Here is a 27317-nt window from a genome sequence, read left to right as displayed (position 1 = left end):
AAGAATTGGTATAACTAATTTAGTAAATAATAATGCATATACATGTTAAATTAAAATTTCAGTGTATGTATTATGATTATAACATAATATTCTAATTGGGGTGTCTGAGGGTGTGCGTTAATTACGTTACATGTTGTATAGTCTGAAATCACCAACACGCATTGAGCAAGCGTGGTGATTAATGCTCAATCCTTCTCCGTGTGAGAAGAGGCCGCAGCCCAGCAGTGGGACGATAAAAAGGCAGTAACAGTAACCTGCATATGTCCCTCAACATGCGCAAGCTACTTGCACCGTGTAGATGCACCCTAAGACCAGAAAGTTCTGTATGCAGTCATAAAGTATTGATTTCATAGAGCGCTACAACGTCATGCTGCAATCGTTCGTACGAATAATACTCTCACTGTTTGTCGTTTGTGTTATTTTATGTAGATGTGGTGGTAAGAGCTTACACACTGCAAACGTTCAATGGTTCAATAGTTTGATTGGACTCATAAATTAGTAGGAAGAAAGAAAGGAAGAAAAATCGTTTACTTACACAACACAAGACAGCTACACACAGAATAAAAAGTACAAAAACAACAATTAATAGGTTGCACCAAATAGATCCAGTTCAGCATTATGCCAGACAGCTTGTTTTCAACTGGACCTTTGAGGAGTTGCGGGTGTTAATCGGTATGAAAAACCGACCGTAAACGAAAAACTACTAAAATAGCAAGGAGCTGTATGGACGTGAATTTTTTAATGCGCACATTACAAGTACATGTCTGGTATAGTGTTAGTGCGGAGGCTCTTAGTTATAACTCCCGAGGCGTCCGAGACACTACGTAGTAAGAAAATAATAACCATCATCAACGAATTACGTCTCGCATCCGAATAAAAATCTCCGTACCAAATACCTATGCTCAATCGGATCAAAAGTCTCTTCATACTTATGAGTATGGACTGGGTTGTACTTGTAAAAAGTAGCCTTTCTCGATAAAAGGACTATCTAACACTGAAATAAATTAAATCGTAAGTTTCAGTAGTTTCTGAAATCAGCCCATTAAATTGTTTTAATGGGATTAAAATGTTGAGCTTCATAATATCTAGACACACGGCAGTGTGTCCGCCAAGTTCGAGCAAAAAAAGCGACACACCGGCCGTGGGTTATATTACACGAACCATTTCGGGCCAAATTCGACCCCCCTGTAACTCAAAATCTATTTTATTTACGCATATCAAATTTCTAGTATCTGTTGAGACCCCCTCACTTATCTAAAATACAAAATTTCATTAATATACCTATTGTAGGTCTTGAGATATTGACGTCAGAAAATCGCTATTTTTACTATACACTCACTGACTGATTCACTGATTCACTGACTCACTCATCAAAAACCTAGACCACTTCCAATGGTCGTATTGACTTGAAATTTGGCATGGAGGTAGGTCTTTATGTCAAGGTAAAGGGAAAAATCTGAAAATGGCCAAGTGTGAGTCGGTTTCAAAATAATGAAGGTGTTTTATACCCGGTGTAAATTTATACCCCTAAGGAACTAAAACGAACTAAATTTATCTATATTTATATAATATATCTTCGAATGGTACAAAGGTTTGTATTTAGTCAAAGTAAAGTAAAAATCTGAAAACGGCCAAGTGTGAATCACTTTCGAAAATAACGAATGTGTAACTTTGATCAACGAACATTATATATGATAACATGTCATGTCAGTCAGTTGGTAAATCTAGTCCATTTAGTTAATCTAGTTCATTTCTTTGTAAGAAACATAGCGCATATTAAAAAATCTAAAAGATAGTATAAATGAGACATTTCCTTAACTAACTTAATCATAAGAAAAAAATGAAATAAACAACCTTACAAAAATAAATGAAATCCCACCCAAAACAAAAATGTGAAAGACTGCCAAGTTCGATAATATGGGAATGCTTCGCCTATAAAAGAAGTGAGATCTGAATAAGTACCAAGTTCCATACACATACCTCAGTTAAAAATAGTTACTTTTTAATGATGTTACTTGGCAAGTTTTAATAGAAAATTAAATACTTGATTCAATGCGTTTAGTAGGTTTATAACAAGGTGTATGAAAACTTGCCAAGTAACATCATTAAAAAGTAACTATTTTTAACTGAGGTATGTGTATGGAACTTGGTACTTATTCAGATCTCACTTCTTTTATAGGCGAAGCATTCCCATATTATCGAACTTGGCAGTCTTTCACATTTTTGTTTTGGGTGGGATAAAGTATACATAGATTAGTCACAGTCAGGCCTCCCTTTCACAAACAGTAGTCATCAAAAACACTCAAAAGAGAATTATCACCGTTCAGTCAAACAGTTTCCCGGTTCCGTTTATGATATCCTAGGGGAGATCAAAGGGTTGTACCCACCTCTATCGTACACTATTTGTATGTGAGTAGGTATGTGTGTGTGTGTGTATGTCTGGACAGGGTGAGGATCAAAATGTAATTACGTGACGTGGAGTTATGAATTTTAATATGGAGTGCTGAAAACTTGTTTGTACATACTTTGTCTTAGTAATAGTAATGTTTAAAATAATATTGCAATACATATAGTATGTCTTTATTGATTTATCGAAATATTGCACAACTTTTGACTTACTTTAAAAATACTAAATAGTTTCTTTTCATTTTTATAAAGTCAACAAATATTTCTTACTCTTCTATGATATCTACATTGCACAATTGCACATGTTCACTCTAAATAAATAAAGAAATCCCAAATTTAAGAGCGGATTTTCAAACAGTGTCTAATAATAATTACACTATAAACTAAAAAAGGAAACACTTTTTAAATTCAGGATTTTCCCATATCACTTTGCCACCAAATTGCACATGAACACTCCATGTATTCATAATCATTGACCCACACTACATAACACAACTATACATACATACTACAGTTTCGTCTGCATTCCATGCCCGGGGAAACGCAGTTTGCACCTGCGTGGCTACCGGCGGCCCGGGCAGAGCTACTGCATCCACTAACAGATGATTTTGAACCTTAACTATATGAACATAAAGTTTAAACTCCAGTTTACAATTCTGTGTGAGCACTAACAGATTATTTTGGTCTTTAATATTATGGGTGTAAGGTTGAAAATGCAATGGGAGGTAGGTAGCAGTGTATTACCTGTCCGATCGATTGGTGAAGAGATTTTGAATGAGTAGATTGAGATGAGGACTATTTATAGGATAAATATGAGGGCGTATTTGTTTGTTGAAATATGTTTTTAATTATTGGTGGTGATTAAGGCTCAATCCTTTTTTATATGAAAGGAAGCCTATGTTCAGCAGTGGGACGATAAAAAGGCTGATGATGGGTTAGATCACTTCCTTAATTAGAGGTGGGCTTAAGAATGAAGTTTATAATATCCGACAGTCGGCGCTATATCTTAGAACAGTTGTAATGAGCGCTTTACCATTCTTCTCTATGATTAATAATAAGCCCGACTTAGCTATCGGCAGACTCCAAAGAAACAGAGATCAAAGAACTTACGTTGTGAAAAGCATTTTATACTAAAGTAAAAACTATACACAAATCCTACTTATATTACAAATGTGAAAGTTTGTGAGAATGTATGGATGTATGTTTGTTATTCAATCGCGCAAAAACGGCTGCACCGATTTGATAGAAATTTTGTATGTAGATAGGTGATACCCTGGATTAATACATAGGCTACTTTTTATCAACACACCACGTGGGCGAAGCCGCTGGCGAAAGCTAGTGAATCCATAAGGCATCAATCCAACAAACCACATTAATGATTTTCTATTTATGTCGTATCATGATGAAACAGTTTCATATTTGAATACGCATACTCAACAATTATCTTCAAATAACAGTATACTGACGTAAAGCGTCATGTGTTACTGTATACTCATTAAATTCTATTCTCAGAAATTATACTTTCACTGGTGTTTGCCAGCGGTTTTACTTGTGTCCCGTGGGAGCTACTTCACACGTCCGTATAGAAAGAAGCGCCGATAAATCCGCTATTTAAAAATTGAAATAATTTTTCTAATTTGACCAGTTCTTTTCGGAGATTAGCCCCTTCAAGCAAACAAAATCTTCAACTTTATAGTCTATCCTCTCTATATATCTGTTCTAATACCAAAGCGTAAACACTTGTTTTTTTTAATATTAAAGACTCCGAAACTACTGAACCAATTCGAAAAATTCTTACACTATTGGGAAGTCACACTATTCCCGAATAACAAAATAGGCTATGTATTGTCCGGGTACGCAAAGAAGTTCCCCGGGATGTGAGAGAAACCGTGGGAAACAGCTAGTATGTATTAGTATACGTAGACAATAATAGTATGACGTGAAAACATCACATGTTTAAGCCCATTAACGTCTATTCTGAGAAATTGTACCTTTATAAATACTGTAACCTTTCCTAAATATACTCACCTTTTTAGGTTTCAAAACAAAACCTAATATTCATGCCTTTTCATAGAAAGCTTACGGGGGCGCATTAAATATGTACTTACATACCTACGTATAACTACACTACTACGTATAATTTTGAGTCTATTTTAAACCATTCTAGTTTTTCAAACGGTTTTATGAATACTAAAGCAACTATAGATATGTGACATTATAAACTTTTTTTCAATAACATATTCAAGGAAATTAACTTAATTAAAAACCTAATAATTAACTAATAAATACTATCTCTCATTACTCAAAAAATAAAGCATATTTTAATCCACACAAATACATAAATGATCAAGATTATACAATTAAACTATAGCAACTATCTACGCCGGTGCATTCGTAGCAAAAGAGCAAAGGTTACCGTAGCAATGTCTACGCCGGCTACGACGCAATTTCGTAGCTCCGTAGCAATTTAAAAATCGATAGCGCTCAGCCCAGACGAAGCGGCGATTCTAAAAATAGAAACTGATTGTTTATGGCACTTAATATAGGTTGAGGTTTAATATCTAGTCCTTCCTTGGTTTTGAAAGCCCTTTTTGTAAGCGACATAATTGTTTTGAAAAGGTCAAACGATTTAAATATGGAGGTATTTTTATTTGTATGACGTTCTTCGTAGTACGTTTGGTGTAGGTTTAATAATAACTTGGTAATGTTTTAGAAAGGTATTTTGTTTTGAATATGCGACGCTATTTTGCGTCTTGGTCAGTGGCATTATGCGTCCATTTTGGCTACGGTCTACGGCCTGTTCCTAGCAAGTTTTGAATACTATGTTTCCATCGGCAATCTCAGAAACAGTTCGGCCGGTTTTGATAGGATTACTGGCAGGATAGTAGTTAAAGTAAACCAAGATTAATTTGGCTCCGTTTATTTATATACTAATGTAAATGTATATATACTAATGTTATAAAGAGTTTTTTTTTATTTACTTGAAAAGGCTCTGAACCCATTTGTTAAATTATTTCACTGTTCGGAAGCTACACTATCCCCGGGCGACACGAACTATTTTTCATCCGGATACGGGAAGAAGTTTCATGAGAAACACTCTAGTTTATTTATGATAAAAAAATGTGATTCATCGTCATCTCCCGAGCCTTTTCCCAACTATGTTGAGGTCGGCTTCCAGTCTAACTGGATACAAAATTACGATTAAGCTAAAAAAATATTTTTTTATAAAATACCTAATTCTTTCTAAGAACATACTAAATATTTTACCTATAATAAGTACATAAGCTACGTAGACGAGAAAGCAAGATTTGGCTTCCTTTGCACGATAAATACCTAATTATAATTGAGCTTTAAAAACAAATGAATGAATGTACCTATACCTATTTTACCTACGTTTTACGACAAAAGCTCTGTATAATTTCAAAGAGCAGAGAGAGTGCAATACTCGTAAACCGGTGTTGGCAAACAAGCAACTTGTTCAAACATTGCCACTGGACACTGCATTTATTGCATACGCTCACTGCATGTTAAAGTGTTAAAGGGGAATAACGCTGAATTCTCGTTTTTGGAAAATAAAATGAGGGATATTTTTGATAGGAATGTGTGAGACGTGATGTATGATTTTAAGGATGTAATTAGTAGCTGGCTGTTGCTTGAGGTTTCGCCAGTTCGGTAAGAGCCTTATAACCTTTACGTGCTCTTAGAAAGACGGGTGTATCAATTACCAACTTTCAGACTACTTTGTGAAAGTTTCTAAAACCCACAATGGATTTCGGCTCGACCCGGGAATCGAACCCGAGACCTCGTGTAAAGCCTTTGGCTTGCGACAACTAGACCAACGAGGCCGTCAAGGCAAATGTATCAAGAAAAAAAACACAGTAGTCAAAAACTGTTAAATGGCTATTTTCAAATATGCAAACTTAACTGACTAAGCCACTTTAAACAAAGCCCGCGTTTGAGGCAGCCCTGTAATGTGTAATGTGGCTGACGTTTACAGCAAACAGTTGCACGACGTGCTCCAATATGACCGCTTTGAGGTTCACTCGCAGTTTTCTACGTACTTATATGAATGTTTATATGAATGTATGTATGTATGTTAATGTTTGTAATTACATATCTAGAGGTATACTAAGCTGAAGTCTGCTAGTGCTAATTTGAACGAGTTAATCTTAGGTCTACTGATTAGATTTGAAATGAATGAAGTTTGTAAGGTTAACTTTGTATTTCTAAAGTCAGCCATTGGACTACAGGCATTCGTACAGATAATGTCAAAATGCTTTGCTTGTCTGAAGGTAGCTACTATTGACTTCACAACTGTGAAAAAATATGAAATGGTTAACGTCAGAAATGTTCCAGACACATAATTAGCAAGAACTGTAGGTTTTAACTTAAGCCGCGTTTGAGGCAGCCCTGTAATGTGTAATGTGGCTGACGTTCACAGCAAACAGTTGTACGACGTGCTCCAATATGACCGCTTTGAGGTTCACTCGCAGTTTTATACGTATGTTTATATGTATGAATGTAATTACATGTGAAGTGGGTATATAAGAGGTGTAATTCGCTGAAGCTTATGTTTGTTTGAACGCGTTAAACTCAGGAACTACCTACTGATTTGAAATATTTCAATATCAACCCACATATCGAGGAAGGCTATAGACTAATTTAAACCGATTCTTACAGTATTAGATAGTCTATTTATCAAACAAGGCATGTAACGTAGTAACTATTAAAGTAATCTGTGACTAAAGGCTTTTATCGACTTGCGTGGAGTACTTAGTTTTCACGGGATATGAATGAAACAGTTGGTGAAAGCTATTAATAATATTGGTTAAAAATCACTTACAACCAATTAAATTGATAAATTGATATCACTAGTTCGTGACCTCGTGGAAATATGTAGCTTCCAGCACATAAAATGATTATAAAATTAAATGAAAACTTAAAATACTAGTTACGTAGGTAGGTATATTAAAATTGCTCTTTGGCTCTTTGCCAAATTGAATCATGCATCAACAACCAATTTTGTCGATGAAGCTTTTTAAAAACCAATTTTTTAAGTTTTTTTGTGCACTAGCTTTTAGTGGCAATTGAAATTCGACAAGAGAGATAGGGTCTTAATTTCAGTAGTTCGTGATTCTTTGATATTCAGGCTTTACCAACTTTGATGAATTATGAAACTAAAGGACAAGTGTTCTCCGGTACAATTATCCATCACCGTTGTAGGACCTTCTAGCTAGATAAGCAAGTATATACCGTATCCCCCAACTGGGATTTTTCATACCGGCCGATTTTTTATTATTAAATTGTATTTTAACAAATTCACTCAGGTATTATTTTGTCTCGTTTTTACAACAAAGTATTTACAGTAAAAGAGAAAGTAAAAACCTAAAAAAATAAAAATCGCTGCAGAGTTGGAGCGTACCCAAGAAGCTGACAGACCCATTTAATGACAAAGTTCAAATTTAGTGAAAACGACCACGTTGACACAACTTAATGCCACATTATTGTTACAGGAGCCTTCCTAATTCCATTCCTCATCATGTTAATCCTCGAAGGCATTCCCCTCTTCCTGATCGAGATGGCGATCGGCCAGAAGATGCGTCTCGGCTCCCTCGGCGTGTGGAACACCATACATCCATGGCTGGGCGGCATCGGCATCTCCAGTTGTATGGTGACACTCTTCGTGGCTTTGTACTACAATGTTATCATTACATGGGTGTTCTTTTACCTGTTTAATAGTATTCGGGTAAGTTGCGTGGATCTTTAATATAACAATAAGTTATCAAGGCTTAGCCCTTATGGCTCGTCTGTCTAAAAAGGAACTGTGTTTTTAGAGCCGATTTTTCAATCATTAGTTTACTTGATGATAACTAATATAGCGGTTGACTTATTTTGTCTACGAAAGCTGTCAAACATATTCTCCAGATAAAAAGTTATCATCGCCTGAAAAAATCGGCCCTTCGTTATTCTGAATACCTTGTTTCTGAGCTCTTTGTATAATTTATTCAAACAAGGAATACTGTTAATATTGGTCACTCCGAATTCTCTTTAGATACTCGAAATCCACCTAGAATTTTATAAAACCATCTAACCTCCACAGCTATCAGCGGACTCCCTACCCTGGGCCCACTGCCCCGCCGACAACGGGACCCGCGAAGCCGAGTGCAACAAGGCCTCGTCCACCGTCTACTTCTGGTACCGAGAGGCACTGGACGCGTCTCCCAGCATCGAGGAGCCGGGAGTGCCGCGCTGGTGGATTGTGCTGTACCTGCTGCTGGCCTGGATCATCGTCTTCTTTATTGTCATGAAGGGGATTCAGAGCAGTGGCAAGGTTAGTGCGTAGACTGTCATTTGTTTTGTTACCAGGACCCTACATTGTGGAGTTAGCCAATAGGAGCTCGTCTCCGCCTACTCAATAGTATCCCTGAGAGGAGCAATCCCATTGGTAGCTTAAGAACTTTTCTCCTCCACTCCGCTTTGGTTTAAACTGGTTCTTAACACACTATGAGCACCCACTAAGTCGAGTGCAACAAAGCCTCGTCCACCGTCTACTTCTGGTACCGAGAGGCACTGGACGCGTCTCCCAGCATCGAGGAGCCGGGAGTGCCGCGCTGGTGGATAGTGCTGTACCTGCTGCTGGCGTGGATCATCGTCTTCTTTATCGTCATGAAGGGGATACAGAGCAGTGGCAAGGTTAGTGCTGTAGATCTTCATTTGTTTTGGACCCATACCCCAATAATGCGGTGTTAGCCAATAGGATCTCATCTCCGTCTACTCAATAGTGTCCCTGAGAGGAGCAATTCCATTGGTAGCTTAAGAACTTTACTCCTCAACTCCGCTTTGGTAAAGACTGGTCCTTAAGCCGGTATGTCCTTCGAAGCCGAGTGCAACAAGGCCTCGTCCACCGTCTACTTCTGGTACCGAGAGGCACTGGACGCGTCTCCCAGCATCGAGGAGCCGGGAGTGCCGCGCTGGTGGATAGTGCTGTACCTGCTGCTGGCCTGGATCATCGTCTTCTTTATTGTGATGAAGGGGACACAGAGCAGTGGCAAGGTTAGTCTGTAGACTGTCATTTGTTTTTGGGTTCATACCCCAACAGTGCGATGTTAGCCATTAGGATCTCGTCTCCGTCTACTCAATAGTGTCCCTGAGAGGAGCAATTCCATTGGTAGCTTAAGACTTACTTTTCTCCTCCACTCCATTTTGGTGGAGATTGGTCCTTAAGCTGGTATGACCCGCGAAGCCGAGTGCAACAAGGCCTCGTCCACCGTCTACTTCTGGTACCGAGAGGCACTGGACGCGTCTCCCAGCATCGAGGAGCCGGGAGTGCCGCGCTGGTGGATAGTGCTGTACCTGCTGCTGGCCTGGATCATCGTCTTCTTTATCGTCATGAAGGGGATACAGAGCAGTGGCAAGGTTAGTGCCATCGAGGACAAAATGACCAGCGGAGATGTCATAACGCAACATCTCCTGAGAAAGTAGCGCGCCAAGAAGACGTGACCTACTTTCCATATTTTGTCTCCGCTCATATTTCTTCCCTTCGTGGTTAGTGCGTGTTGTCTTCATTTGTTTTGGGCCCAGACTCCAATAAAATGGAGTGTTGAAGTTTATTAATAAACAATAGAATTTTCGGTATTCAAACTATTGTTTACAACTTTTATCTCCTACTTCTTATTTTTCACGCTTGTATTGCGATTTGCGAATTAATTAACGTGATAATTGAGTAACCATATGGTATATTTCCGAATTAGTTAAAGGAACACCACAAAAGAACATATGAACATCGTGTCCAATTAGAAGTATAAGGAATCTCACGCCTTGATGTCTCTTTAATTAATTAAAAGACCACAGGAAAACCCAACATAACCAAAGCCCTTTCTTCTTCAAAATTAACATGACTGCTATTGTTTCAGGTGGTTTACTTCACATCGCTGTTCCCGTACGTGGTGCTGACCATCTTCTTCATCCGAGGAGTCACGCTGCCAGGGTCCACTGATGGCATCATACATATGTATAAGCCTAAGGTCAGTGAGTCAATGCTAATAGATTTCAAGTAGTTAAATGATAAAAAAGTAAAAGCTGTTTCCAGCACATACACTCCCTCTCAGGGGACAGGGGTCTATCTGAACAAAAAATAATCTCTTATTCAAAAATCATTTATTCATAGTAGGTTGAAAGACAGCACTTTTCGAACGTCAGGATTACACGAGACAGCCCCAAAAACGCCCTTCACCACTTCCTATGTGTTATTGCTGGGAACTGGTCCTAACTTGTTAAGGAACGAAATAGTTTGTGTGATTGTCTTCACACACAAACGACCCAAATGAATTTGGTGAAACTTGGCAGTAACGTAGCTTTGGAAAACATATTTATTGAGTACACTTTGGAGGACTTACAGGTAAACAAAAACTTAACAATAGAAGGACGTCGTAGTCGACAGAGAGCCAATTAGAAGTCCCCTAAATTAAAATAATAACATTAGTTTTAAGTTGTATATATAAGTTTATTTCTAAGTTTTAAAATTAATGTAAATATTATGTAAATACTTCAAATAAAAATATATATAACATTTATTATATGCTTCCTCTTATCTTGGTGCAGGAGTGAAACTGCGAGAAACATTGGTTTGCTTGGAAGAGTAACAAACAACAAATTCACATCATAAGAAAGCTTGATTTCTTAGAATAATTACCGGCCCACAATATACATAGATATACATATACCAAACGAAACCATTTCATTCGTCTCACAGGGAGCTAAAAATACCCTTTTTGATGTTTCGTTACGCAAAAGATACCCAGTGTTTTATGTTTGTACATGTATGAAACCCTTGGGTAAATGTGACCTTGTTTGAATATGAGCAGTCTGTATTGTAATGTGTATAGATTTTTTGGTACTTATGTAGGAAAGTAATAGAATATTCTATTGTATTGGGTATTTGAACTCGGGTTTATCGAGTACGTTAACCTGTACTGATTCTACATGATCTTCACTGTGTAATATGTATTAAAAACGTTAACATTGATACAAGTAAAGCTGGTTTACATAAATCAATAAATAAAGAAAAAAAACATCTTTTAATGGTACTATAGAGCTAATAGAAGGTTTGTTAATTTACTTCACCGCGCAATCTCAGAAATGACTTACTCGTCCGATTAGGAAAATCTTTTTTATCTTTAATCTTTTCAGTACTAGATAGATATCGCGGAAGGATATTAATCTGAGGGAATGCCGATTAATAATCTTCTCAAAATATGAATAAAACCGAGTGAAACATCCTTTACTTAAAAACTTCGACCGCAGTTCAATATCTACTATAGAAATGTCGTCTAATCATTATTTGTCTGAATGACTAATGTGGACCTGAAAGGTCTATTTTTGTCACAAAGAAGGTCAAAGAACTTTCGTACAAAAGGACCACGATTATGGAATGAAACTTTATTTTGGATCAAATGACACACAACAAACTTTTAGTCGGCCGATAATTTGATCGGTTCCAAGCTTCTATTAATGAGTATAGGAATGAATGGTAGTGCGCTCATTACAATGATCAGGTATCGATTATAAAGTTTGATTGAATCAAAGATTAACTTCAAAATGAAATGTCAGCCAATATATCGGGATAACTATATTGTGATAGTTTAGGTTACGTACGAAGGTTCGAACATCGGATAACGTGAGGTCCCCAGTGTTTTTACCCCGGTAATGGGCTAATTTCTCAGTCTCATTAAACAATAATAAGACTTGACATCAAATCAATTTAAGTAAAGTATGCTTATGTAAACTCTCTGCTGATAAAATTATTTAGTAGTTACAATGAAGACTTGTAGTACAGCGTATCTTTCCGTCGTCATGGAATATAACGTATTAACGATGGCGACGCATTAAACATTGTTCATTCACATAGTTAATGAGACGAGATCGTTTTATGCTAAATATTATCGTCACAAGGTGTAGCGCACTGATTTTGTGTTTACAGTCTTTAACTTAGGTAAGGAAATCTTTATAATAATATGAGAAGAGTAATTTCACTTTAAAAATATTCTCTATAAATTACTGGCTTTTGTTCGCGGTTTCAGCCGTTTATCGCGGGAACTATTTTTCACAACTGGATATAGTTGTATGGATGTAGTTTAAATGATATTTTAATGTGTAAGCTGTATTACTGACAAGTTTTATTTAAATACGACTAGCAGTCAAACCGTGAAGATCGTCAAGATCTCCTAATGTAGATTATTTGAATCAGTGCAGCCGTTTTACGGCAAAAATCCTTTTATAAATAAGACAATGTATGTACATATGCGAAGTTAGGCCCTGACTGGGCTTTGGTCATATATTTAATAGCTAACAGCCGACTCCAGCACAGCAAAGTTATATGTATAACCTAACCATACCACTTTATTTTCAGCTGGAAAAACTCCTCGACCCAACAGTCTGGTTGGACGCAGCTACTCAAGTCTTCTACTCTTTCGGCCTGGCCTTTGGCTCTCTCATCGCGTTCGGCTCCTACAACCCGCCGAATAACAACTGTGTTCGCGACGTCTTGCTCGTGTCCGTCTGTAACGCCTTAACAGCTATTTACGCGTCTGTGGTCATCTTTAGCATTTTGGGTTTCAAGGCTTTTACTATGGTGGAGACTTGTATGACCAAGTAAGTACACTAATGATTCTTTCAAATTATTTATAGGTACTTACTTTAACACGAGTTTAAGAGAATTATGTATGCTATTATTTTTAATACGTGTCAAACGTCCGATAAACAATTATTAGAAGAAGGAAAATCCTAGAAAGATACCTATAATATGAAATGACTTCATAGATAGCTATTAACTTTAAAGACGAACTGACAATTAGAAAACGTTATCGAGATTTAGAGCCCACTTAAAAAAAACTTACGATATTTCTTACCTGAATTTGGACTCTTTATAGAAATATTTTTCCCTTTTGATATTATCTTAAATAGGTAAGGAGACAGTTGTTGGAGTAGGTGAAATATATTTGAAAGCGCCTTTCTGCATTCTATACCCGATTTTTCAGTTGATTTGCGATTACAGTGTCAAGACATTGGTTCCATGTAAATTATATCGAATTTTAAACTTTAATCGCAAAACAAAGGATAGATAGAACAAGTCAAGTAGACAATCAATGATACCTACCATTTACGGTGCAATACGATAGATTGAAATTCGACATCCCTATTAATATCATAAATGCGAAAGTAAGTCTGTCTGTCTGTCTGTTTAGCTTTCACGTCCAAGCCACTGAATTGATTTTAATAAAATTTGGTACAGAGATAGAGTTGACCTTGAGAAAGAATATAGGATAGTTTTTATCCCGGACTTTTGAAGAATTCTATAACCGAACTCTACGCGGGTGAAGCTAGTAATTCATATGGAGCTAATAATGAAGTTCAATCTCTAATCGAAAATCAGTGGATAGAGATACATTATAGAAATCAGTAAATCAAGTAGACAGCAGAAACAGAGCAATTGATAAGGTCTAAATAAAGCTCGTTGATCGCATCAATCAACAATGATTGTTCTCTCTTATCTGCACGTAACGGCCTTCGCTCGCAATACCGTGCAAGGTGAGAGGGTGAATATTTTACATTAAATACTCTTGTATCGACCTCTGGGGTTATTTGAAGGTTGAGGTGTAAACTATTGATCTTTATTGCGATGTACCTCTATAAGGTTTTAAAAATGATGACCTGGATTTTTGGGTTCCATGACACAATTCGAAATAATTCTATAAGTACGTAATATTACACAGAAGTCCATAGTAATACATAATAGTACACAACAGTACATAATAGTACACAGTGTTCCTTTTATTTTTCTATACATACCTATTACTAATGTGAATTTACTCGCATATTTACAAAAGTAAAAATTATTAATCTACTTTTACTATGGTGGTAATATAATACATAAAACTCTGCTTTAAAAAATATCAATGTTAGCGGGCGAGCTATAAATGTGTGTGTAATAATTCATACATAATGTCTTTGTGTGTTTCGGCGACCCGACCACTACTGCCAGGCTTACGCATACATAGACAATGTGCATGTATTATCATACACAAGTTTGCCTCACCTTGTTAAGCATGAAGCAACGTCATAATTATAAATATCCTGTTCCCTTTTCCAGGGAGATCAAGATCCTCGCAAACCTGAACATATCAGGCTTCACTCCGAACTCCAGTCACGACTACTACCGCCAGGAGTTCCCCCTCATCAACGAGAGCTTCGTGGCCAAGTACAACCTCACTGGCTGCTCCATGAGTCGACAACTTGAGGAGGTGAGGAGAATGTAGTGTCCTTTAGTTGTAGGAATGATGGTGAATAGTCGCGACTACTATCGCCAGGAGTTCCCCCTCATCAACGAGAGCTTCGTAGCCAAGTACAACCTCACTGGCTGCTCCATGAGTCGACAACTTGAGGAGGTAAGGAGAATGTAGTGTCCTTTAGTTGTAGGAATGATGGTGAACAGTCACGACTACTATCGCCAGGAGTTCCCCCTCATCAACGAGAGCTTCGTGGCCAAGTACAATCTCACTGGCTGTTCTATGAGCCGACAACTTGAGGAGGTGAGAATACCAGAACTTAAGTGGTTAATGGTTGATGGAAATGTGGATACTCGGCAGTAGGTATTCATGGAAAGTCATTTGACAAGCCATATCTCTACTATGTTGGGGTCTGCTTGATGCAGCTGGGTAACATTGGATGCAGCTGGGTTATTTTGCATAGAGCGACTGCCTATCGGACCTCGTCAACCCAGTAACCTGTGTAACCCGATACCGATGAGACCGGTTGCCGGTTGCTAGATTTTTTTGTCTTCTGATATTCGTAACGACTGCCAAAGCTGTTCAAATGAGAGCCGGGACCACTTAACTACTTAAAGTGCCTTCTAAAATACGTTGAAAATGTTCATGACAAGATGGTCAGCCATCCACGGGCCGTATACACCAAGCGTTGCTATGGTTACATATGATCGATCAATTTGCGTGGCCAAAAGTTCTTTCTAGGATTCTTAAGATTTTCGTAATAGAATTTAAGCAGTATTTACTTGAAAACGAAGACCTAATTTACAAACCATTCCTCCTCTCTCCAGGCAGCAGAAGGCACGGGGCTAGCATTCATCGTCTTCACACAAGCGATCCTCAAGCTGACTCCCGCCCCGTTCTGGTCGATCATCTTCTTCATGATGCTCCTGTCCTTGGGGCTTGGCAGTCAGATCGGTATCATGGAGGGCATGCTGTGCACCATATTCGACATCGACTTCTTTAAACGGCTGAGCAAGCCGGTTATTACTGGTAAGTTTATCTTTATCTATAGTCTTTAGCTTTGCAGAGTTGACTTCTATTTTGTCGTATATCATTTGTTTTTCTGTATTGTTTTTTTTTACTATTGTATGTATTTGTCTTTATATTAGCCAATTTTTATATTAGAATTTATTTTTTTAAATTGAATTACAAACGCAAAGATTATTCTCTTGGCCAGTTGACTTGAATGGCCAGTTTCATCGGTTATTTATAAAGTCTCAGAAATTATAAACAACATTTATCTAGCAAGCATTAAGTATCAGATAGCTAACTGAAATTTTAACGGCAACCTTAGTCGTACGTACTTAAGCGATTTAAATGCAATTTAACATAGAGCCATATTCTAGAGCTAGTCGACTTTAGGTTTTGCTGTGGAAAATAGTTCCCTCGGCAACAGCTAAAAAAAATAATAATAGGCATGATGACTGGAAAAAAGTAATTAGTCCGTCTTTTAGATAACCTTAAAATAATAGACTTGTATTTTTTATTTTCTCTTACAAACTAATAACAACGAAGATACACGATAAACACGATTAAATTTTGTCTTACGTCACGTCTAAGTACATATTTGACACAAAAGTGACGTCACGAGCCCCCACTCTCAATCTTTGAATCACATTTTTTTTACCCTATTTTAATTCCAAATTCCTTTTTCCCCCAGGTTGCGTGTGCACATTCTGTTTCTTCGTGGGTCTGATCTTCACGACGGGCGCGGGCGAGTACTGGCTGAAGATGTTCGACTCGTTCGCCGGCACCATCGGCCTGGTCGTCGTGGCTCTGCTGGAGATGGTCGCCGTTGTCTATATTTATGGGCATGAGAGGTTAGTTACGTTTTTAGAAATTCCCACTGTGGGTGCATGAAGGAGTGTCAGTCTCGGTCAGTGAGTCGTTTTAGGTTCTCTTACTGACTAAAACCCATCATGTTTCTTCTTAAGCCCTTTATGTACCAGTGTCGAGGTAACTCTTTCGAACCATCCAGTAGCCAGAGGGTCGATATTTGATGTTGTGTCTGACAAAACACCTACCTTAGTATGTGTTAAGGGTGAGATATTATTATTATCCTCCGAGCCTTTTCCCAATCATGTTGGGGTCGGCTTCCAGTCTAACCTGATTCAGCTGAGTACCAGTGCTTTACAAGAAGCAACTGCCTATCTGACCTCCTCAACCCAGTTACCCGGGCAACCCATACCCCTTGGTTAGACTGGTGTCAGACTTACTGGCTTCTGACTACCCGTAACGACTGCCAAGGATGTTAAATGACAGCCGGGACCTACAGTTTAACGTGCCATCCGAAACACAGTCAATGGTGTCTAAGATATACTTAGAAAGTACATACAAACTTAGAAAAGTTGCATTGGTACTTGCCTGACCTGGGATCGAACCCGCGCCCTCATACTTGAGAGGTTGGTCCTTTACCCACTAGGCCACCACGACAAGGGTGAGATATTATAAAAGGTTTTTAACTTGCCAGTATTAGTCAGAGTCAGTTTTATTCCTCTCACAAAGCTTAGATATCACAATAATAAAATATGCTGTGTCTCCATTTCATCAAAGTTGTGTCAAAAGGGCAATGGTTTGGTAGAGAAATACCTATAAAAAAAATTTAACATCCCATCTCGTCTGCCTAGTCTTGTCTTAACCTCTTATGTTAATATTTCAAACTAGCTGGCCACATTGACATATTTATGTACCTTTCAAAACAAATATTTCTACCCCTCCAATCCTAACAACATCTTCTTCACCAGATTCACCAACGACATCTACGAGATGACCGGCTACCGGCCAGGCATCTACTGGCAGGTGACATGGCGCTATGTGGGTCCCTTCATCGTCACCTGCATCCTCCTGTCCTCGCTGGTGTTCATGCTCATCAACCCTCCTACTTACGGGGCTTGGAATGCTGATGAGGTAAGATATTGGACCCTGCTGCTGTGGTGGTGATTGTGGCGTGGCGCTATGTAGGCCCCGTTCATCATCCCCTGCATCCTACTATCCTCGCTGGTCTTCATGCTCATCAACCCTCCTACCTACGGGGCTTGGAATGCTGATGAGGTAAGTTATTGGAGATTCTTGCTATGGTGGTTTCTGTGACGTGGCGCTATGTGGGTCCGTTCATCGTCACCTGCATCCTACTGTCCTCGCTGGTGTTCATGCTCATCAATCCTCCTACTTACGGGGCTTGGAATGCTGATGAGGTAAGTTAGTGGAGATTCTTGCTATGGTGGTTTCTGTGACGTGGCGCTACGTGGGTCCATTCATCGTCACCTGCATTCTACTGTCCTCGCTGGTCTTCATGCTCATCAATCCTCCTACTTATGGGGCTTGGAATGCTGATGAGGTAAGTTATTGGAGATTGTTCTCAAAAAAGAATCAAGAATCTCCAATATATTATAATATATAGGTGTATGCAGTGAAGGGAGAGAACGTTTTACCAAGATTTGGAAAAAATCGAAAACTAATAATTTGGCGTTTCGTTATTACAAGATCATAAATTCCTACTTTTTTAATAATTAATAATTATATGTATATGTCACCGGAAAATAACAAGATCCGTAAGTTTATCAATTTACTAGGAAGTTTATAAACTTTCGTAAGATTCTAAACGGGAGATAAATTGTAATATTTTACGTCCACATTTTCGTAATTTTTTTTGAAATCAAACTCCAACTTCAGTCTTAATAAATGTTTAATAAGTTAACTAATACCTAATACTAAAGTATAACTATATTTATTTTCTAATTCTAAAATACACTCTTTCCAATCCTTCTCCTAACTCCTCTTATCATACTTCAGCATAAACAGGTCCCAGAAAGCTATCCTGTGTCTGTAGGCATGTTCCTTCATAGACATTGTCACATCTATGTCTAGATAAGGTCTGGATTTGCCGTTAACTGGGAACCAGGTCACTGGGAGCAGGTCTGTCTTTTGGGGCGTGGGGTTCCTGAAAAGATATTGAAAGGTTATATGGGAACTAATTCAGGATCCTGATAATACTACCTATACTAGGGCCTTCACCGATAAATGGGCTACCGCAAAAGATGTTTTCAAATTGGACCCACAGTTCTTGAGATCGTTCAAGCAAATATGGCTTTTCAGCTTGGAGAGCTATATGGCAAAAATTTACTCCTATGTTCTCTATCAAAGGACTTTTGCAATGCTTAAAGTATTAGAAATGTAATACTTTTCTATTTTAATCAAAGGACAGAGTACTCCTTGGAATAAAATAATATATCAAGCGAAGGCGCGCTGAGAAATATTGCGTTGATTAGGTGTAAGTTAAAAGGTAGGTACTAACTTACCCAAGCTTAACAAAGTTAGCCCACATCGTTGTCATCCTATCCCTCATCATCCTCTGCTCGTCCGAGGTCAGCTTGAAGGGAGTTTCAAACAAATACTTCAGTTCTTCTGTATGCGTAGCTCCGGCCCCAGTCAAGTTCTTATAGTGACTCCCCCCAATATACGAGAACATATACTTATACACCTTCCCACCTTGTTCTATATACTTAGAAACTGATTTCTCCACAGCATAATTCAATTTGAAGTCAGAGGAATAATCACTCAATTCCAACATAGACTCGGGTCCTATATTCTTGCTCCCTAAATAAAATGTCCTTGTTATGTTACTCAAAGTTTCCAATTCACACGTCTTTAAAACAAAATTGTTCTGCAAATTCCTGTAGAATATATCTCCTAAAGTGTCGTAGAACTCTTGAGGCTTATTCGCGTATGAGCCAAAATCTTCTTTGCTGTTGTAACCAATCATGATCGGTATGTTTTCTATTCTTTCCGGATTGTGTAAGTGGTTCAGGCATTTTGTCACGAAGTTCTGCATTCCTCTGAAACGGATTTCCTTACAAGCTGTCAGTCTCATGCTCAAGTTTCTAGCAGCTGCCATCACGACTATAGGATTCTCTTTGGCAAGTATATGTAAAGCGTCTAGGGTATTCACGACTTTATATCCCAGGTGTAACGCTAGTTTTATAGCTGCCTCATGATCTCTATTACCAAAAAATCCAGGAGTGAATATAGACCCACTTTGTATAATAGCTTTATCGAATAGTGTCTCGTACTTTGAATATAGATGCAAATCAACTGCACCTCCTCCATAGCTTTCGCCAGAAATCGTCACTTTGTAAGGGTCTCCGCCAAAAGCGTCTATATGTCTCTTTATCCACCTCAACGCAGTTATCTGGTCTTTCAAACCTTGGTTGCCAGGGACAGATTCGTCGTTCAAACACAAGAAGCCGTAGGGACCAAGTCTGTAGTTCACTGTGATGACAATAATGTCGTGTTTGGCCAAATGTTGGCCGCCAAAGTCACCGCCATTGCCAAATATGAACCCACCTCCGTGGAAGTAGACCAGTACTGGTACTGTATTGTTCTCGTTGGCTGAATGTGGCACGTATATGTTCAGGCGAAGGCATTGGATGTTTCCGCCAACTCTAGCGATGACTTGAGGACATATGATGGAGCTGTCGTTCGCGATGAATGGTGTTTCGAAGTCTGGGTAGGCTAGATTGCTCTGGAATTAAAAAGAAGGAGTGCATTTAAGATTATAACCCCAAAGAAGTTTCTAATTTTAAATTTAAGTTTTAAATGTAAAAAACAGGTCTCTATCTAGACTTAAAAAACAAAACATAACTCTTTCAATACTGTAAATGAGACGACAGAATTTGAATAGAACTTAACAGGAAAACATGTGTGTAGAATACATAGTTCGAGTTGGTATTATCTAGTATTGAAATACTACTTCATTGTGACACTTACAATACAGATTTTAATATCACTTTGAAACATACACAACTAAGTAATATGCGACACCTTTCTAGTTGAAATCAAACCGTTTAGACCCCTAACTGTGCCAAAAAAATAAACATACAGCAAACACTTGACGAACATAACCTTTCTAACACAGTCGAATAAAAAAACAAACGCAACTCACCCCAAATGGATTATACTCATTAACCCTAGCGTAAGGTACTCCAAAAAACGTATCGTAGCCATCCTGCTTAAACCCCGTTATAGGCCCCTTACTCGTCAACACAGTTATATTCTCCTCACCCTTAACGAGCACACAAACTAACAAAGATATTAATATATAAAACATTTTGCATTGAAGTGTTGGTTAGAAATGAAGTGGAGAGTGCAAGCGTGGTCTATTTATAGGTAGGACCGGTGAAGTACCGTGGTTTGGGGTTCCGTTAGCTCGTATAGTGAGGCTGGGAGTCCCCGGTGTGCGGGTGATTAATGCAAGCGTGATTTGCGTATTTTGAATGTATTAAAGACTTGCAGTCTTACTACAAAAACATAAACATCTGTTGAACACTTGTCTAAAAAAAGTGTGGCTGCAAAACGGACTTTATTTTAACGTCATAATCTGATATATTTTTTAGACAAGTGTTCAACAGATGTTTTTGTGGTATGACGGTAATTGTTCTTTGCAGTTCCAACCTATGTCATCTTTTACGCTGTAGACTATTTTTTCGTCTTGTCAGTGAAATTGATTCAGTATCTTTGGCGTAAAAGCCCGATAGATAGAGTTCATAAAACAGTACATAATATTAGTAATAAGAACTTTATTTAAAAAGAGGCAAACGAAATCAATCAAAAATCAAGGTTGGGTTAAAAATGGTTTGTTATTAACTATTGTATAAAAATATTGTAAAAAAACTGAGAAAACACTTTATTTTGTTGCCTTTCATACTATTTGAGCACCTAAATGATAAGAAAATACCTGAATAAAGATTAACTATAAAGACCTACGGAACCAACGCTACGTTAATTTATGCAAATGTATAACAACAACTGCCTGAATCATAAACGATAATAATGTTTTATTTAGACAAATTGTAGCGTGTGCCGAGCGTAACAGTTTTTGTAAGCAAACCCGGGTCGGACAACTTGTATGTTCTCTGAAGACAATGACCGACTATTTAAAATATTATGAAATTAATTTTTGTTTAGCAATTTACTCTTCGACCAGTTTGTCTTAAGATTAGATACTTATATACGGTATCCTTACCGGTTACGGGTAGTCAGAAGCCAGTAAGTCTGACACCAGTCTAACCAAGAGGTATCGGGTTGCCCGGGTAACTAGATTGAGGAGGTCAGATAGGTAGTCGCTCCTTGTAAAGCACTGGTACTCAGCTGAATCCGGTTAGACTGGTAGCCGACCCCAGCATAGTTGGGCAAAGGCTCGGAGGATGATGATACCGTAGGAGGTAGATGTATGATAATTTGTGCGTTTGCCTGTTTCTTCTTCGCAAGACTGAATGAATTTTGATGAAACTTGCCAGTAAGGCACGGTAAAAAGACATCTTTGGCATCCCGGCTGTCATTTGAACATCTTTGGCCGTTACAGAGAGTTTGAAGCAAAAAAGTCTTAAGAACTTGCATACTTACCTTACATACATAGAGAAACTATATCAAAATGGGCCCGATAAATATATTGGGCTTGATAAATTTGCCCGGGTAACTGGGTTGAGGAGGTCAGATAGGGCAGTCGCTCCTTGTAAAACACTGGTCCTCAGCTACATCCGATTAGACTGGAAGCCGACCCCAACTTAGCTGGGAAAAGGCTAGGAGGATGATGATAAAATGGGCAGTGGCTACATATTAAATACTTGTATTCAGCTGCATCTAGTTCAACCGGAGGCCGACATATTTGGGAAAAGGCTGGACAGATGAAATTCATAAACACCAAATAAAAAACCAATTATAAAAAATAATATATTTTTTATCATTTATTTGCTTTCCACAAGTTTTTAACAGTTGTTATTTACATAGGCCGCTAAGAATAATTTTGTGGACCCAGTTAGGGCGTAAGTACCAACATTTGGCATTTAATGCCAGTACATAATAGAAATACTTTCTATCTTTTATCTATACACTGAAGAGCTCTTCTTATTCTTGTACGGATTCTAATCTCAGGAACTACTCACTGGTCCAATTTGAAAAAATATTCAACGTTAGATAACCCATTTATCGAGGAAGGCTACTTTTTATCCAGGTTCGTCCAGAGGACACCACGCGATGAGGGTGAAACCGCTGGCATCTATATACTTATTCTAAATTATTATGGCAACAGTTAAAAATTATAAACTAGGAGGACTTTTATCACTCAAAAGTACGTGTTTCTTTCCATACGTATGCCACACTAGTTCCCAGAAGGCCATTCTATGTCTGAAGGCGAAGTTCCTCAATTCCATATTGACATCGATGTTCATATAAGGCCTGGCAGACATTGAGACGGGCGTCCACGTCAGCGGGATGAGATCTGTCTCCAAAGGAGTCGGATTTCTGGAATTATAAAGATCAAGTGTTATTTATTACCCTCGGATTATGGTGTAACAAACGTACTTTTTATAAGGATCTGCTTCGTTCTTTAATTTTAATAAGACCAACGCAAGGCCGATAGTAGGCTCAATCGTTGGCTGACAGTTTATCTTGAAAGTAAATCCAATCAGAGTCGGTCTGATACCAGTAGGATACCTGGTCATTGTAATGTGCACACTACTATTTATCTCCCTACTGATCCATGACTGATAGAAAAGTTTGCAGTGTGCAGAGACTCTCGAATAAATCGGTATAAAAATTGCCAAAATCAATGTTTAAAAAAACACAATACCAACTTTTTAGGTCATTTAAAATTAAATGGATTATTTCAACTTACCCAAACTTAACGAAATTAGCCCACATGGTGGTCATCCTATCTCTTATTAGCACCTGTTCAGGCATGCTCGGCGGGTTCGCCCAAACCCAATTGAAGAGATATTTTAGCTCTTCTGTATGCGAGGCTCCCGAACCAGTCACATTCTGATAGTCACTACCTCCTGTGTACGAGAACATGTACTTATACACAGCCTTCGCGTTCTGTTCGATGTATCTACTGACAGACCACTCAACTCCATAATTTATGGCGAAATCTGATAAAAAGTTACTCAATTCCAATTCTGTTTCAGGACCAGCTGTCTTTCCTCCTAAATAGAAGTGCTGGACGATGCTACTAAGTCTCAGTAGCTCACTTTTCGGTAAAATAAAAGTTTTTGTAAGCTGTGGTAGGAAAGGATTGCCCAGCCTATCATAGTGTGACTGCGGTTTGTTCGCGAATTCATATAACATCTCCTGGCTCGTGTACCCGATCATTATCGATGTCCTCTTTATCCTGTTGGGTTTGCTTAAGTGGAATGGGTCATCAGTAATGAAATTTGTGACGCCTTGGAACTTCTTCTCTTTACAAAGCGTCAGTATCATGCTCATGTTCCTCGTAGCTGCGTTCACGTCACTAGGATTCGCTTTAGCGAGTACTTCAAGCGCTTTAACCGTCGTCGTCACGTTGTAACCCAAATAGGTTGCCAGTTTGATCGCAGCATTATAATCTGGTTTGATGAAAATTCCTTCTGTTACATATATGGAGCCACTTTGAACTATAGCTTTGTCGAATAACATTTCGTAATTTGAGTACAGATGTAAGTCTACGGCACCGCCGCCATAACTTTCGCCAGCAATAGTAACTTTAGAGGGATCTCCACCAAAATTAGCTATATGTCTTTTAATCCATCTTAAAGCTTCAATCTGGTCTTTCATGCCTTGATTGCCGGGGACATTGCGATCGTCCAAACATAAGAAGCCGTAAGCCCCTTGTCTGTAGTTCACTGTGATGACGATGATGTCGTGTTTGACCAAATATTGGCCGCCATATTCACCGGAGCTGCCGAAAGCAAATCCTCCGCCGTGGAACCAGACCAATATTGGCAATAGGTTGTTGGTGCTGGCCGAATGTGGCACGTAGATGTTGAGTATGAGACACTGCAGGACCCCGTTGTCATTGAAGTACACTTGAGGGCAGAGCACTGAAGGATCATCGGCTATGAATGTATCGTTGAAGTTTGGGTAGTCTAAGATGCGCTGCAAGAAAATTTAAACTGTTTCATTAAAAAGATAGTAAACTCGAAATTGAATGCGGACCGTTACTTAGCGAGCTTAGAAATGGAACAATACAAAAGACTGCTAATGATGTAATTCATAATATCTCACTAATATAGCGGTATAATACTAATTCTTATAATACATAAACGTGTTTATGTTAGACTGTGTTGATGCCTCATAATCTGATAATAATGAAAAGTCATTGTCTTACCTAGAAAAACAAAACTATATGCATATTTACATCTTTAAAGAAAATAATAAATTATACTTTACCTGTTAGTCAAAAAATTAAGATAGCATGATTACTTTTTATTTGTAATTTTCTAGGTTGTAATTGCAACCCAGATGATGATGAATTGCAACCCAATTGTTTGTATGTAATTAAACAATTACGTATATTACAAATGTCTATAAACCCAGTATCAAACAATTTATTATCATGTTGACCTCCAAGTGTCCTACAAACAATACCATTTCTAATCTGTCTAGGACCGATATCAGTTAAAGACTTATTAAATCAAAACTAAATATAAACATAACCTAAATATCAATGCAATAAAATCATCATCATCATCAGCTTTTTATCGTCCCACTGCTGGGCTGCGGCCTCCTCTCACACGGAGAAGGATTGAGCGTTAATCACCACGCTTGCTCAATACGGGTTGGCGATTTCAGACTTTATAGTCCAGGTTTCCTCAAAATTTCTAGTTATAAAACAATAGAAAATCAACTGCATCTCGAGTATATTTGCCCTCCGACATACAGTGGGTTCATCTATGTATACACTACCTATAATAATATACTCGTAATAATGTATACTCTATAATATTATTAAGAAGAATTTGTTTGTTTGTAATTAATAAACTCAAAAACTACTGGACCGATTTTTAAAATTCTTTCACCATTAGAAAGCTACATTATCTTTGAGTAACATAAACTAAATTTTATCCCGATATAGGCAGTAGTTTGCACGGAATGATATCGCGGGAAAACGGCTAGTCAGTCATATAGATATTTACAACACAAAAAAAACTATCCTAGCAATATAGTATTCATAGTAATATAGTAATTAAACGCAACAAATACTCACTCCAAAAGGGTTTTCCTCATTAACCTTAGCGTACGGAATTCCAAAAAATGTGTTATACCCATCATGAACTTTGCCTTGAATCACACCCTTTCTTGTCAGCACCCTCACAAAACCTTTTGTCTTTGCTGGATTGTCGGAATAAACGAGGCTTAATAAACACAATAGTATCAAAGACTTAACCATTATGCTTGAACTATAAAGACAGACTAAAGGTAAATAAGTAAATAGGTCTCTTATATAAATAGACTTTGCGGTGCATGCTCGCCAATAGGGTTCCTTAGGAGTCGATGAGAAACTGGGGTTTCCCAAACCGCGTATTGCGTTGTAGTGAGTAATAAAAAAGGAGATTTTCCAGTTGTTATTGTTCTTGTAGTTTTCTTAGAACATGATATGATATAGTTCTTACTATAGTTAATAGGTATGAGCAAGTTACTATGTTTGGTGCCTGTATGTTCTTTCACGTTAAAACTACTGAACAGACTTAAATGAATCGGTACACGGATAGTTTCCTCTGGACGTCGGTACAGCCCTGAGTTACAGCCAAAAATATACTACTTAATAATTTTTTTTTCTTTGTTTGTAAAGTCGCCGTATAACTACTCAAACGATTTGAATAATTTTAAATAAAAAACATAGACTGTATTTTCTCAAGGTACGGAAATAAATTCCCCTGGGACGCGGGTGAAATTGGTAAAATTTTAATTTAACTTCTCATGAACGATGTAATTTACTAAGCGATTGACAAGCGACGGAACCACTAGTCTACTATTGCACAGTTTTCCTCATCGACAATTAATTCACCTTTGAGTCATATTTCTCGAAAACATAGCTACTGACAGACAATATGAAGCGCATGTTTTGTTTGTAAAATACATCATCACCAGCCATTTTATCGCCCCACTGAAGGGCACAGGCCTCCTCTCACACGGAGAAGGATTGAGCGTTAATCACCACGCTTGCTCAATACGAATTGGTGATTTTAAACATTGTAGTCCAGATTTCCTCGAGGTGTTATTCTTCAAAGTCAAAAAAGAATATTTCATTTAGGCCTTTACAAGCACTTATGAACGTCAAAAATTATTAATAGGTTTGATTCTAGGTGCCCATTCCAAAAGTAACTTCGTATGGAGAAGAACGGGCAAGAAACTCCATGGTTACTCTTTTAAAAATAATAGATATTACAGTGTGTATGTTGTTTGTATTCTTCATCTCTAATCAGTTATTTGGTGGTCAAAATATACTTACAAAGTAAGAAAAGTTGCTTTGGTACTTGTCTAATCTGGAATCGAATTCATACATTCATACTTGAGAGGTTGGTGCTTGACCCATTACGCCACCACTTCGCATTACTCGTATCGATAATACTAAACCAATATAATGAAGAGGAAACATATTTTTGATTTGTTTATTTGTACCCTAAAGGAGCCGAAACTACTGAAAAAATATTTCACTGTTGGAAAGCTACACTCTTTCTGGATAACATACGATATATTATAAAAATTATGAAATGTAATAAATAAATAAATTATACCTAGGTACGGGAAGAAGTTCCCACGGGATGCGGATTGCGG

The 27317-nt window shown here is 38.0% G+C and overlaps 3 protein-coding genes across 3 annotated transcripts in view; 1 reads left to right on the top strand and 2 right to left on the bottom strand.

The window, feature by feature from the left end:
- The window catches only part of LOC110380744 (uncharacterized protein), a 48737-nt gene that overhangs the window by 16960 nt on the left and 4460 nt on the right, over window positions 1–27317 (top strand). The window contains exons 3-10 of the mRNA XM_064041623.1: window positions 7920–8152; window positions 8507–8737; window positions 10320–10430; window positions 12815–13056; window positions 14555–14705; window positions 15518–15719; window positions 16390–16549; window positions 17474–17636. Of these exons, the coding sequence (XP_063897693.1) occupies window positions 7920–8152; window positions 8507–8737; window positions 10320–10430; window positions 12815–13056; window positions 14555–14705; window positions 15518–15719; window positions 16390–16549; window positions 17474–17636 (1493 nt within the window). The remainder of the gene's footprint in view (window positions 1–7919; window positions 8153–8506; window positions 8738–10319; window positions 10431–12814; window positions 13057–14554; window positions 14706–15517; window positions 15720–16389; window positions 16550–17473; window positions 17637–27317) is intronic.
- LOC110380747 (esterase FE4) lies at window positions 18451–20878 on the bottom strand. The gene is made up of 3 exons (XM_021340840.3): window positions 20671–20878; window positions 19028–20250; window positions 18451–18669 (listed from the first exon to the last, which is right to left on the bottom strand). Exons 1-3 carry the CDS (start codon window positions 20833–20835, stop codon window positions 18498–18500), a joined length of 1560 nt encoding a protein of 519 aa, XP_021196515.3. The 5' UTR covers window positions 20836–20878; the 3' UTR covers window positions 18451–18497.
- On the bottom strand, window positions 22444–25983 carry LOC110380745 (juvenile hormone esterase). The gene is made up of 3 exons (XM_021340839.3): window positions 25747–25983; window positions 23401–24635; window positions 22444–23027 (listed from the first exon to the last, which is right to left on the bottom strand). Exons 1-3 carry the CDS (start codon window positions 25927–25929, stop codon window positions 22823–22825), a joined length of 1623 nt encoding a protein of 540 aa, XP_021196514.3. The 5' UTR covers window positions 25930–25983; the 3' UTR covers window positions 22444–22822.

The sequence above is a fragment of the Helicoverpa armigera genome, chromosome 25 (genome assembly GCF_030705265.1).
Source record: "Helicoverpa armigera isolate CAAS_96S chromosome 25, ASM3070526v1, whole genome shotgun sequence".
NCBI lineage: Eukaryota > Metazoa > Arthropoda > Insecta > Lepidoptera > Noctuidae > Helicoverpa > Helicoverpa armigera.
This window is presented reverse-complemented; position numbering and strand designations above follow the sequence as displayed.